The sequence below is a fragment of the Oppia nitens genome, unplaced genomic scaffold, assembly GCF_028296485.1.
Source record: "Oppia nitens isolate AA-2021 unplaced genomic scaffold, nextdenovo-longstitch-racon4-pilon3 scaffold5_pilon_pilon_pilon, whole genome shotgun sequence".
In the NCBI taxonomy this organism is placed as follows: domain Eukaryota; kingdom Metazoa; phylum Arthropoda; class Arachnida; order Sarcoptiformes; family Oppiidae; genus Oppia; species Oppia nitens.
Genome location: NW_026533243.1, coordinates 4,972,975 through 4,986,475, shown reverse-complemented (window position 1 = coordinate 4,986,475; position 13,501 = coordinate 4,972,975). Strand labels below are relative to the sequence as shown.

The 13,501-nt window shown below is 23.0% G+C and overlaps 1 protein-coding gene across 1 annotated transcript; it reads right to left on the bottom strand.

Annotated features, from left to right (window-relative positions):
* Positions 1–5,531: 5,531 nt before the first annotated feature.
* On the bottom strand, positions 5,532–13,082 carry LOC128961961 (sestrin-3-like). Its single transcript, XM_054308305.1, has 4 exons — positions 12,935–13,082; positions 9,482–10,632; positions 6,420–6,648; positions 5,532–6,104 (listed from the first exon to the last, which is right to left on the bottom strand). Exons 1-4 carry the CDS (start codon positions 12,935–12,937, stop codon positions 6,018–6,020), a joined length of 1,470 nt encoding a protein of 489 aa, XP_054164280.1. The 5' UTR covers positions 12,938–13,082; the 3' UTR covers positions 5,532–6,017.
* Positions 13,083–13,501: the final 419 nt, after the last annotated feature.

The window sequence follows — 13,501 nt, the reverse complement described above, 5'->3', positions numbered from 1 at the left end:
TATATAAATATTTATAAAACATAAAATGTACATGTTAACTGAAAATAGTTGGTCACTATAATTGTTGCCAAATATATTAAAGCAACAAATGACTATAAAATAATATTTAATAGTCGTTTTATAAAATGAATTTTACTTACATTTAAACTATAATATAAATAAATGATTAAATTTTACAATTTAACTTCAGATAATTTATTGAAAACATAATCAAACAAGTTTAATGCAAAAATTGTTAAATTATCAAAATAGACATTTTATGGCAAATTGAATGATATTTTTCTGCTCAGAGTATATAAATTACATATATAATTGCAGTGACTATTTGGCACACAATTAGGTTTAAATAAAATAATCACAAAATTATCTTTAAGTTTATATATCATACAATAAAGTAAAGATATATATAATGTATTGTATATTATATTATATTATTGAAGTGAATTAGGTTGATATATGGTATCGTTCAATACTAATGGATATTTTGATTTCTATTGTTACGTTAAAAACGTTTATTTTTATTTGAATTTTATGTAGAGTTGGCAAAAAAGAGAAAATTATAGAAAATTTCTAAAAGTAATTTCTGTCTATGGGATTCCCATGTTAATTTTTTTATTTGCAAATAATAACTAAATATTATTATTAGTATTTAAATTAATTTTCAAAATAATAATAAATCTATTTAAATACATTAAACTTAAAATATAATTGCATGATGAGTAAAATTTTACAAAACTAATTATAATTAGTTAATTATATACATTTTATATATAAAGATTGCATTTGTATTATAATAGTACAACTTGATAATATGTAAACTTGTTATATTAACTTGTATTATAATAGCTATGAATATGGAGATCCCATAGTATAATAATAAAGTAAAATTTCTATGGAAATTTATTCTTGAGAAATTTACTAGAAACTTTCTCAGGGAAATTTATTAGAAATTTCTATTATCCCATCTCTAATTTTATGTGAGCCATACTAAAAATTTAGCACCATCATTTACTTGATAGTCATCATCATTATCATTATAATATCAAAAGGCAAACTTTTAATATAATACGTTTGCCGTAAATTAAGGTATTGTAGAAAAAATGCAAATTTATTTCATTTATCTTACAAATACAATCTTTATTATACAATACTCTATAATATATATATACAAAACTCTATAAATAAACACATTTGGTTTGAAATGATAGCGTTTTTAGAGAGTAAATGAGACATTGAAATGCTTTAAATCTAATAATACAACTTTAAAATTTTAAACTTAATTTGCAAAGTATATTAAGTTTAGTTGTGTAGATAAAAAATGTATATTTATAATAGTAAATTAAATTGCATATAATTTGCAAAATAAAATATACATAAAATTGATTAATTTAATGGCATTAGAAGACTTAAACATAATTAACAAATAAATTTCAACAATCATATCATAATAATATAGGATTAAAATGATTTAATTTTTTAAATAATGTGCACTAAAGTTAAAGTTGAATATCATTTTAAAATCATTAAAACTTAAACAATGTTTATAAAATAACAAATATTTTTTGCATTTTATTTATAAAATTATGCAAAATAATCATAAAAGTAAGCATAATATGTAAATAAAGTAAAATGTATAAAACAATTTTTGTTAACCAAAATACAATATAGTACTGTATATAATATTATATGCAATCACATGAAAGTTGATCCATAATTAAGTGCCTAATCTTTGGCCAAATTGAATGGCAAAAGTGACTCATTTCTCATTATATTATATTATATTACATTCACTTATATTTCATTTTATGATAATTCCCAACAAATGCTGATCCGAGCCGTGAATTAATAGTAAATGTGATTTGCATTTCTCCATAAACTTTATAGACTTCTAAACGTTAATACAAACATCAGATTAGCTTTGATGTGATGTGTGATCACTAATATATCTGCTTTTGATTTGTTTCTATTAAACAAAAGTTACTAACAATTTACTATAGGATACAAACAAATCTGTTTTGTATATTTTATATTATGTTTGATTGCAAATATAACATATTTTATTGTATAATAAAACAATATCTCTTATGCCATTGTAAGCTATATTAATGGTACAGTAAAATATTAATTGAAGCGTAATGTAGAAAACAATTGTGATCATCTACATGATTTATGTTAAATAGAGGGTTTATAAATATAAACGAGGTTTCACTGTAAACCAGTAATCATTTAGCGTAATATCCAATATGAAAAATAGTTATTTGTATGGATATATAGTATATTAAATATTGGATACACACAGTCATACACATCATGTGTTGGTCACTAAGCATTTACCCGCAAATACGAGAAATACATAACATATCTGACAATTCATGTATCATATGATGTGTGTGTGTGTGTGTGTGTGTGTGTGTGTGTAGTGCACACAAAAACCTGATGCAGCAATTAATATAGTGATGTGAGTCAGTGTATACACTATATATGTGGTCAACATAATATCAATTGAAATAAATGACTCGTAAAAGCAATTGCTATGAAACAAAAAGGGTCGCAAAAGTTAAAATAATTAAACCACAAACACATTAACAAAAAGGTATAATAAGTAAAGTAATATTTTATAAGTTATATAATAATGTGAAATATAGTATTAGAAGTTTAAGTATGAACTAAGCTCATTGTAATGATTCAATTGTATAATTAAAACTTATACTGTATTTATGCGTGAATTGACCAAGTTCATTATTGCTAAATATATTTTTTTAATTTTTAATAATTTATATATCATTGAAGTTGAATTAAACTAATATTGTACGGGTGGTTACAATAAAAAGAAATTATAAACTAATTTATATTTCAATTTAATAAGTTTTCTATTACAAACATTAAAATAATTCAAAGTTTATACTGTATAAAATATTAATAGATATAACACTTGAGTTTAAATTGATCAGAAATTGATAACATATTTATTTATTTATCAAATTGAATATAAATTTTGAATCTCCAATAATATTTTATTTGAGTTCTATTAAGTTGACAAAAAAATATATTAATAGTTGATCATCATATCATAGTAATGTTTATTTAGATCAAACATTATATATATATATATTTTAATTAACAGTAATTACTTCATTTATTTAATAATTAAAAATATAATAATTACATTATTGTTACTTAAAATTCATCTATGTCAATTTGCCACACTTGTACTATTTGTATGATTGTAATATTACTATAGGAATAAACAGTTTTTATTTTTGCAGTTTTAGAATAATAAAATAATTGCAACTTTAATTGAATTAATTAAATTGATTAGTCCTGACCGGGATATGTGTCGGATATTTGATTCTGAGATATAGGTATATTAGAGTAGATTGTAATACAGTATATACTGTATATTGAATAACAATGCTATATATCAATAGTAGATGAAATGTGTATACACTGTAAGTATATATTGGAAATATGAGTGCAATTATAACGTTAAATGCCTTTACGATAATTCGATAGGAATTGACTGGAATTTACTTGTCGTTGGCATCACTTATTGAGATAGTTTTGTGTACTCGACATATAATAAACTGTACAAACACTACATATATGTTGGATATAATGCCTGTCCTAACTTTACACTCGCATATATATATAGAAAATACAGTTTTTCTGTAATCCCATGTCTATAGAAATGAAGCTTTCTTTCCATGAGTTACTCAAAATTATATACAAAGAATTGGATAGTTTATGACAACTCTTTAGAAATATGGCTTTCGGTGAGACAGACAGCTCCGACATAAAAATACCACATCTCTGATGACAGGCTTATGAAACAATAAATATATAGATATAGAGATAAATATATATTAAGATTACGTGTGGACGATGTGGATGAATGAGTTGTTGGTTAGGTTTTTCATACAAACACAACTAAAATGATTACAATTTGCACTTTGGTTTTGAAAAAATAAATATATTACACATTTTATTTCAACATTTTTTTATTTTTTAATTTTTGTAAATATATTTTTAATTTTTTTTAATAATTACTATAATTATTTTCATAAATTATCAAATATTTATATAATAATTATTATTTGCTTTATCTTTTGTTGCAAATAAAATCCAGAGAAATATAGAGATCACAGAATTATAAATTGTCTTTCAATTAATTAAAACTCATTAATAATAATAATAATAAGAGTTACAATAATCGTCAATATAATAATCATAATAATATTGATGGTTTACTTATCAACTTAAAATTATATAATCAAATTATAATTGGTTGTCATCTAAAAAATAATTATTATAATACAGCAAATATAATTGTCATAATAATTATAATAATAATTGTGATAATATTTTACAATTACAATTGAACATAATGTAGATTATAATTAAAAATAATTAAAATAATTATAATTTAAAAAGTCAATAATAATAATTATTATTTAAATTAAACATAAAAATTAATAATGAATTAAAATATGGCTTTTTGTGCTTACAATGGTTTGTCTGAAAAATATAACAGAATATTCTTGATTTTTAATTATTACAACAATAATATAATAATAATAAATAAAATTAGACTTTTACTGAAATCATTATAATAAATATAATAAACCGGATAATTAACGTTTTGGTTTGGATTTCAAAATTAACAAAATCATATTTTGTCTCACTTTTCACTTGTAGCGCATATACAATAATATTATAATTTTAATAATAATTAATCGTCAATTAAACAATTAAGCAATCATTCTTAAAATAATTATGTATTTTATTAATATTTCTATATTTATAATTAAACATAAATATATACAACAATCAAATAATATTTATTAAATTTTTCTAAGAAACTTTATTTTAAATCATTTTAGTTTTAACATTTGAAATTTAAATTACGGTAATGTTAAACTATTTGAAAACTATATTAATATTGCAATTAAAGATAATTTTAAAATTTAAATAAAATAAAATTATCAAAAATTGGTCTAACAAATGTTTATAATAATTTATATTTTTAATAAATTTTTGATCAGTTTTATGCAACTTAATAAATATTAATTGTTTGTTGTATATATATATATATTAACTTTATGTAATTGAAAATCACTTGTATCCTAATAATTAAAAAAGATATTAATATTTATAATAATATTAAATAGTAATTCAAATGGAAATTTAAACATCAATATATCACTAGCAATAATTATTTTATAATTTTAGGCATACTATAACTACTTTATTAGTTTTAATTGTTTTTTAGTTTATCAATAAAAGATTTGCTTTAATATACAAATCTAATTGATAGCCTCTCTCTCTCTCTCTCTCTAACTTTCTATAGACACAAATAAAATCTAACATTATTATAGTTTAAGTTAGTATTTTGTTGTTTATATAGGCGTTTATATTATCATATCATTTATAGTACCAATTTTTAAATAATTTCTAATTTTTTTTGTAGATTTTTCACAATTTTTTATAATCATCTATACATTTCACATAATAAAAATTATTAGAGTATATCAATAGTAATAATTAATAATAATAAAATAGTAATAATCATATAATTAGTTCAATGTCTAAGATATAGGCCTTTTCGCATGATTTTAATTTCATCATATTATTATTATTTAATAAATAATCTATACTTTTATTTTATCTTTTAATGGGTAAATAAACGTTAAACATAGATATCCTGATGAAAAATTAGTTTACTCTAATATTTTAAAAATTATATTTATTTAAAAAAGAGCGAAACAAATAAAAAAATAATTAAAAATCACAATTTGAAATCTCCTATTTTTTGTTAATTTTTTAAAATTTGTTTTTAATAACTTTTATTGATTTTTCATATATTTTTAAATATATGTATATTTGTGATATACGTATCGGTTTTTTGTTTGTTTGAAACATCCATATAATTGTTGTTGACTGGGAAAGGTATGGTGTGTTTTGTTGGGTTGTTATTTGTAGTGACGACTGCTGTGTATGTGTTGTAAATGTTTGGCCACTCAAGTCATGTGTCGCATAACAGCTCTCAAAGCGTACAATAGTTCCGCTTGAAGTCGGGCTTCAAATACCATTAGATTTACATGAATCTGATGGCACACACATTGGGAAGAAAAATATATATAAAAATCTTATGAGAAATATTGAACATAAAGTTATGCTAAATAATTGACTATAGGATCAAATTGAAGGAAATGAAAGACTAATGCCTTCAAACACATTGAATGAGTGAAAATAGATTATTATATATAAAATTACAATCATTGCTAAGGATTATGAAGTTTCCGACAAATATTGAGTTATATATATATATTTATGTCAATTGCTGGTCATATTCAACATTAATAAGTAAATGCAAAAGTTATTTGTAATTAGTTTTGATGACAAAGTTAAGGAAAGTCTACCTTTTCGGAAGTCCTAAAACCACGCATGACTTTATTGAATTCCCTGTTATGGCGGACCCGATGCGGGTAACAACACAACGACTTTATGTATGCCTTGAGGTTTCGCTCGACTAATAGATTGACTTCTCTGTAGTCATAGTCGTCATGTCTGATGCCATACATTGACTGAATGTAGTTCCAGATGGCTCTTCGGAAAGGAGTCGTATCGATGTTCGTCTTGTTTCCCATACTGTCCACCAATTCATACAAATAACAAACAAATCAAATATTAATTATATTTATGTCATTTAAAAGTCAAATATTTAACATTATAACCAATTTATTATTAATATAGTAAAATACTTGTCGATAACATTACATTTTTTAATATTCAAAAAAGATTGTTATAAAGTTAATATAATCTAAAATAAACACTACAATTATCAACATAAAAATATTTTCATATATAAATTATTTTTAGAATATTAAAATCAATGACTCCATTAGTTAGGAATAAAAATTAAAAACTATATAAACTGTGAAAATTGTTTGTGTAATGTTTGTTAATCTCTCTCTCTCTTATAAATCTATTTCAAGCAATTGAAAAGAAAGAAAGAGAAAAACTTCTAAAGAATCGAAAGAATAATCAAAATATCAAAGAATTTGTTATTTTTCGAGAGTAATGACATTTATTTATAACAAACTTTTCATTTTGTTTGTTGTTTATGTGTTGAAGTTTCTATCTTTTGATACAAAACCAAATTTTTTATATTGCATTTCATGAATACAATGTTTAGTCTATTAAAATAGTAAAAACAAAAATAAGTTTTTATATTCATTTATTTAAATAGTTCATATTAAAATTTTCATATATAATATCAAAATTTAAATGTAATTTGTGTATGAATAATTAATGCAAAATTCTAATGTATTTATATTATACATTTGATTTAAATTAATTTTAGTTTACACAATAGTTCATGTAAAACAAAATTTTAGAAATAAACCTAAACTTTCTTTTCAGAAAATAATTTTAAATAATTAGTAATAAAATGAGTTAACACTAAATAAAATTTTAGTTAAGTAAAAAGCAAAATAACAAAAAACAAAAACTAACACTTTTCGCAACATATTTTTGAAATGCAAATTTATTTATTACAAGTAATAATAAAATGTGAGAAAAGATTTATGAATAAAAATAATTTAAGTTTATTTAAGAGACATAAAATGTAAGACAAATGTCTCAAATAACCAACTTTTTGATTGCAATTATCATTTGTGAGAAACTAAACACATTGGAAAACGTGTGGATATTATTAGACATTCACAGAATATTCTTGTGTTTCAAATTATTTGTGTTTCTCTAATAACTTGAGAATAAATTATATTTGAAGGCAAATGTATAAATAATTATATTTTACACATTTCTGGCAAATGATTAATCGTTGTGTTAAAAGTAAAACTATATTATCGCAAAGTTTTTGAAAAATATTGTCTTTTATTACTCGTTTATAGTTAAAAATGAAAGAATAAACGTTTTATATGCATGTCTTATGTTATCAGTTTGTCATTTGGCGTATATTCTGTGAAATAAAGTATAAAAATAGACTAAACTATAACTATATACTATAGTATATGAATTCATATTATATAAAATAAAAATATATATAAACTATTATATTTAAAAAAAATATGTGTTGTTGCTATCCAAATATCGTTAGATATAAAATGCTAAAATAGTGAATACATAGTGTATATTGAAATTTAAGTGTAACGGCAATACTGGCAATAAAATTGTAGCAAATATTTTGGCAAAATATTCGCCGGTTTTTGTGATTTATATTTTTCTTTATATTTTATTTCAATCAAACCGTTTTGCTGTCAAAATTCAATTCTAAAGTAAACTTAAATTTTTGTTTTACTCTTTTTTATTTTACTGTTTTGTTGGCATTTCTGGTATGTATCAAATAAGTTGAAATTTTTGCGCTCAAAAATCTCTTATAAACAAATTCAATGTATTTTTATTTAAAGAAAAAGCCAGAATATACAGTATATTTTCTATAGCTTTATATATTATAGAAATATATATATTATAAACTCAGGAAAAGGCATATATAAACTCAAAAATCTCTTTTGAAGGGAAACTAAAAGTAAAAATATAACCTTTTTTTATATAAAAAGAATATCTAAATATCACATTCAAAAAGTCATTTATCAAAGCAGTAAATGGCAAACAACAACAACAACAACATTGAGTATTCAAAAAAAACTAATACAAAACCTATTGATTTAAACCAAAATAAGTTTTGATAAAAATAAGCGCACATTAATCATACTTTAATATGATATTCGTAAATAAAAATTGATCATGATAACTTTCAAAAATAACTACACAAACATTATATATAATATAGATGTTAAGTGTAATTCATAACACTAACAAATAAAACTATATAGATCAATTAAAATTTTAAAAATGTTTTTTAGTTAAATTAAGGTCACGTTATTTGATTATTTTTTAATTTAGATATTTTTTGGACTAAGTAAGTGGACTAACACTTAATATCTTTAAATGCAATTATCATTATATGAGTGATTGTAATATTTGTCACTAATGTTATTCATTATATTGTTAACATACTGTACAATAGACATAAAGTACAGTACAATACATTTATATTGATATAGCTTTTTGACAATTATATTTACCGGTACTATAGTAATTTAATTAATATAAGTTTATCATATATGTGCCACATCAATTAATTTACAAAAAATTATTAATGTTTATTGTAAAATACAATTATTTATTATTTTATTTATTGTGTGTACCATAATTGTTTATTTTTAGTTAGGTTATAGTAGATGAGATAGGTTAGTTTTTAATTATAATTAATAGTGTGTTTGACATAAACTTGATTGTTTTAAAATAGTGAATGATTGCGCCACATATAGCCTACTATAATATTAATAGTTTGTTTAAAAATTTACTATAATATTATTAAATATAGTTAATAATAGTCATATATTTAATAAATTAATAAAAATTTAAAATCAATAGCAAAAATAAAATGAATACTAACGTGAAATAAGTGAGATTATAGCAAACTTTGAACTTTTCGTCCAACAAATTGCCGATATCTGAGTACAATCTGTTGACGAGACTAAAGCCGTGGTCGTCCCACGAGTAGTCCTGAACGCGAAACGTCGGAAAGTCAGCCTCACGACGGCGAGCAAAGTCCTCGTACCCGAAGTGCGGATCGTCCATAAACTTGTTTAACTCACTCAATGACTTGTCCTCATGTTGTTGTTGTTGCTCCTGACCGCCCGATGCCGAGACTGTATTAGCCTCTACAGTAGTTCCGACAGCGTTACTATTGTTGCTGTTATTATTATTATTATTATTATTACTAGTATTGTTGGCGCCGTTACTATTAGTGCCATTTCTATTTGTAATTTGGTTATTGCCTACAGGTGCTGATCCACCGGTGCCGGCATTGTTAGCGACAAATAATGGTGAGTGTTGTTGCTCTTGGCTGTCATACTCTAATTTTTCAAAATTCTTTAACAGGTCCTCCTGTGAGGCCGTGTCCTCAGCGGCGGCAACGACGACGTTCTTCTGTTCATTAATAGTCTGCAATGTCTTCATCAATGCCTCGACTTCTGGTCCGGTAGTGGGAGAACCCCCGAGACTGGATGGTGAGGGCGGCTTATTTGTGTTGGTCGTGTTGTTGACTACCACCGGGTGATTATTTGTGTGACCATTTTCTTTATTGTCTCCACTGTCAGCACCGATATTACAACCAAAGACAAAGCTGGAGAGCGCGTGGAAGTGGGACAGGATTACGATGGCGTGAACCAACTCAGACAATGACCACGAATCAGACCCTTTTGTCAACTTCTCAATATGTGATCGGCTTATAAGCCATGGCTGGTGTGCCAACAATTTGTTGATTTGGTTCAGATCTTTAAGTTTTTGCGGAATGTGATCCAAGCCTTGAAGCCATTGGGGATCACCACCCGATGATATAAACTCATTGCGAGACATATTCACCAAATATGTGCACTGATGTCGAGCCGATGCCATAATTGCTATATATTGACGGGTCGGATACGAAAGCGGACCGTCACCTCTCAATATAAAGCTATGGGCCCTCACAAAGGGGTCCTTATAATTGGGATGACATGTTATCATTTGCGTCACATCATTGTCCATATAGTCCCAGTTATGGCTCTATTCATAACAATATACATATCATTATTTAAATCTATTTAATTATTTTTATATTCAAATATAGTATATTTCGATTTAAATATGAATATACATTATGTAATAACTATTTTTAATGTTTATATATGTCTATTAATTATATATTAAGTGCAATGTTTTACTAATGAAAACTTTATCAAATGCTTTTTAGCAAAATTTTAATTATATAATACTTTAAGTAAGAAAATATAAATTATATATTATATAATATCCAAGTTATAACCGGGATTATCCCAATTTTAAATATATATTTTTAATAATTTATAAATTTATATTATATAATATATATAAATGTATATAAAAATAATGTTTGAAAACATAATATGTACGCACAGTCGCAAAACCAGTTCAAACTCATAGACACCGACACCCGGCTCATTGTGTTGAGCCCTGTTGTCAGGCAATAATCATATCCTATGAGGAAAACAGTGGCATAACAGAGACTTACAATAATTGGGTTTCAACTAAATACTCAAATAATTTATTTTATCAGTCATTAAACAAAATATACTTCAAAATTAATGTAATTKATATGTGGTTCATATTAGTGGATATTTTTGCAATTATTACGTACACTATATTCAGTATAACTTATTTATTTGAACGTTAAATAAGAATACATTCGTCTATTTGGTTAACAATATGTTGAAAACTGTGCAAATTATTTGTTGTTAAACCTAACACTTAATGGTTTGGGTTAACCCATGTTAACGATATGGTTAAATTAATTTAGACATTTTTTGGCCATAATTCAAAATATGGTTGTCTTTATTTATTGGTTTCCTCACTATACAGTATAATACTATAGCAAATATCCGTATAAAACAAGTCTAGTATTTATTATATATCGAGGTCTAGTAGTTTTCAAGAGAGAAAAAACACTTGAATTATTTTCAATGTTTAGTTTATGACAAACTAGTATTTGGGTCCAAAAAAAACTGTTTGCACCAAAATATATTGAAATAAATTGCCAAAAATTATTTTATCTATTTCTCATAATTTTCTAATTTGGCAAAAATTAACTTTTTTAATGCTTAAAAATCAACTTTATTTATGGCATATCTATTGCAAATGTGTTAGTTTTTACATTTATAACAATTTAGTGCTATTTTGACAATATTTCGCTAATAATACTATTTTATTATTAAGATTTATTTGAAAATATTATTACTGTGTTTATAAATAAATACATAATAAGTTAGTTTATATAATACTAGAATTATACTGTAAATATCAATTGTGTATACAATTGTATTAACGTATATGTAAAGTAATATCAACAATAGTGACATCCATTGCAAAATCAATACAACACTAATTATTATAAAAAATAAACTTACTGTACATATTTATATTGATATTTAAAATAAAATAAAAATAGACATGTAACAAATCCAAGGTTATTGAGTTGTCATTGTAATAATTATTTTTTAATTATGGAATATTCTTTAATTTTTCTATAAATTTATCTGCTAGATAATTATTAAACCATAAATCTAACTATAGTTAAAACAAAAATTTACAATATTAAAAATTTAACGGAATCAATTTATTTATGTAAATATAAAATATAATACTGAACAAAAAATGAGAAAAATCAATAAATTAAAATTAAGCTATATCATTTAAAAATATTATATGCATTTATAAAATAATTGAAATAAGATTATTATACTTATATGTTATATTATTATCTATATATTGATAATTTTATTACTCATTGCAGTAAACACATTAATTGAGAAAATAATAAATTGTTAAAATAAATTTTAGCCAAAAATTGCATCTCTTTTTTTTAATTATACATAAATATATAATGACATCAATAATAAACATTATAAAATAAACAGTATATAATGTATATATATTTGATATGTATATACATATTTAAAAATGCCATTATATGATATGTTTGTAGTTATTTTTAGTACAAAATAACATACATGTCTACGATATATAACATAAACAATTTTTAGCCAAATATATCATTATTAGTTCAATACGAGGGGTTAACATAATTAATCATAAATAGATGTCAAGCATATGTTTAAATTAATATATTTTGTGTGACTTTATATAATCTATATAAAAATCGAGCTAGTTTAAATGTAAATTATATATATATATAATATAAATATATTAATTCAATGTAATGGCTTTTATTATATAAAATATATGAGACACGATATATGTGTACTACATATACAGTATCATTGCTATGATTTATAAGCAAAATATAAAAAAAATAATGTTTTTTAATACATACCATAATTTATATGTAATGTAGTTATTTTGTGTTATAAAAATATTTTTAATTTGTTTATTATTAATAAAAAATATTTTCACCAAGTCAGTTTATTAAAAACATAGTAAAAACATAGACTATACTAATAATACGTAAACAATATCATATTATTATACACTTATCAATTATATCAGTATTAGCTTTCAAATGGCATTTAAATACGTCTAATAAAATTTATAATATATTATATTATTATTATTATTAATAATAAGTTATACACATTTGAAAATAAAAATCAATTTGTTTATTAATAAGTGATACTATGTTTAGACAAAATTGCAACAAGCTCAGTTATTATTATTATTAATGCAAATAATTATATAAAATATTTGTTGTTTTATTATTAAATAATAATTTGATATAAATGTAAATTTTGATATATTTGTAATAAATATAATTAAAGTCACAAACAGATCATACCATAGGATTCACTCACTTTCACAATACATATACTTTGAGTGTATGTGTTATTTGAATGGTATTGGTATTAGATGTTAACAGTTTCACAGCTACCAGACAACTGGTTGG

Excerpts from the sequence above, each read along its gene's own strand:
- LOC128961961 (XM_054308305.1), bottom strand. Across the intron at positions 6,649-9,481 it reads TATAATCTCACTTATTTCAC|TATGGGAAACAAGACGAACA; the intron begins GTTAGTATTCAT and ends ATTGGTGGACAG. Across the intron at positions 6,105-6,419 it reads GTTTTAGGACTTCCGAAAAG|ATTCATGTAAATCTAATGGT; the intron begins GTAGACTTTCCT and ends GTGTGCCATCAG.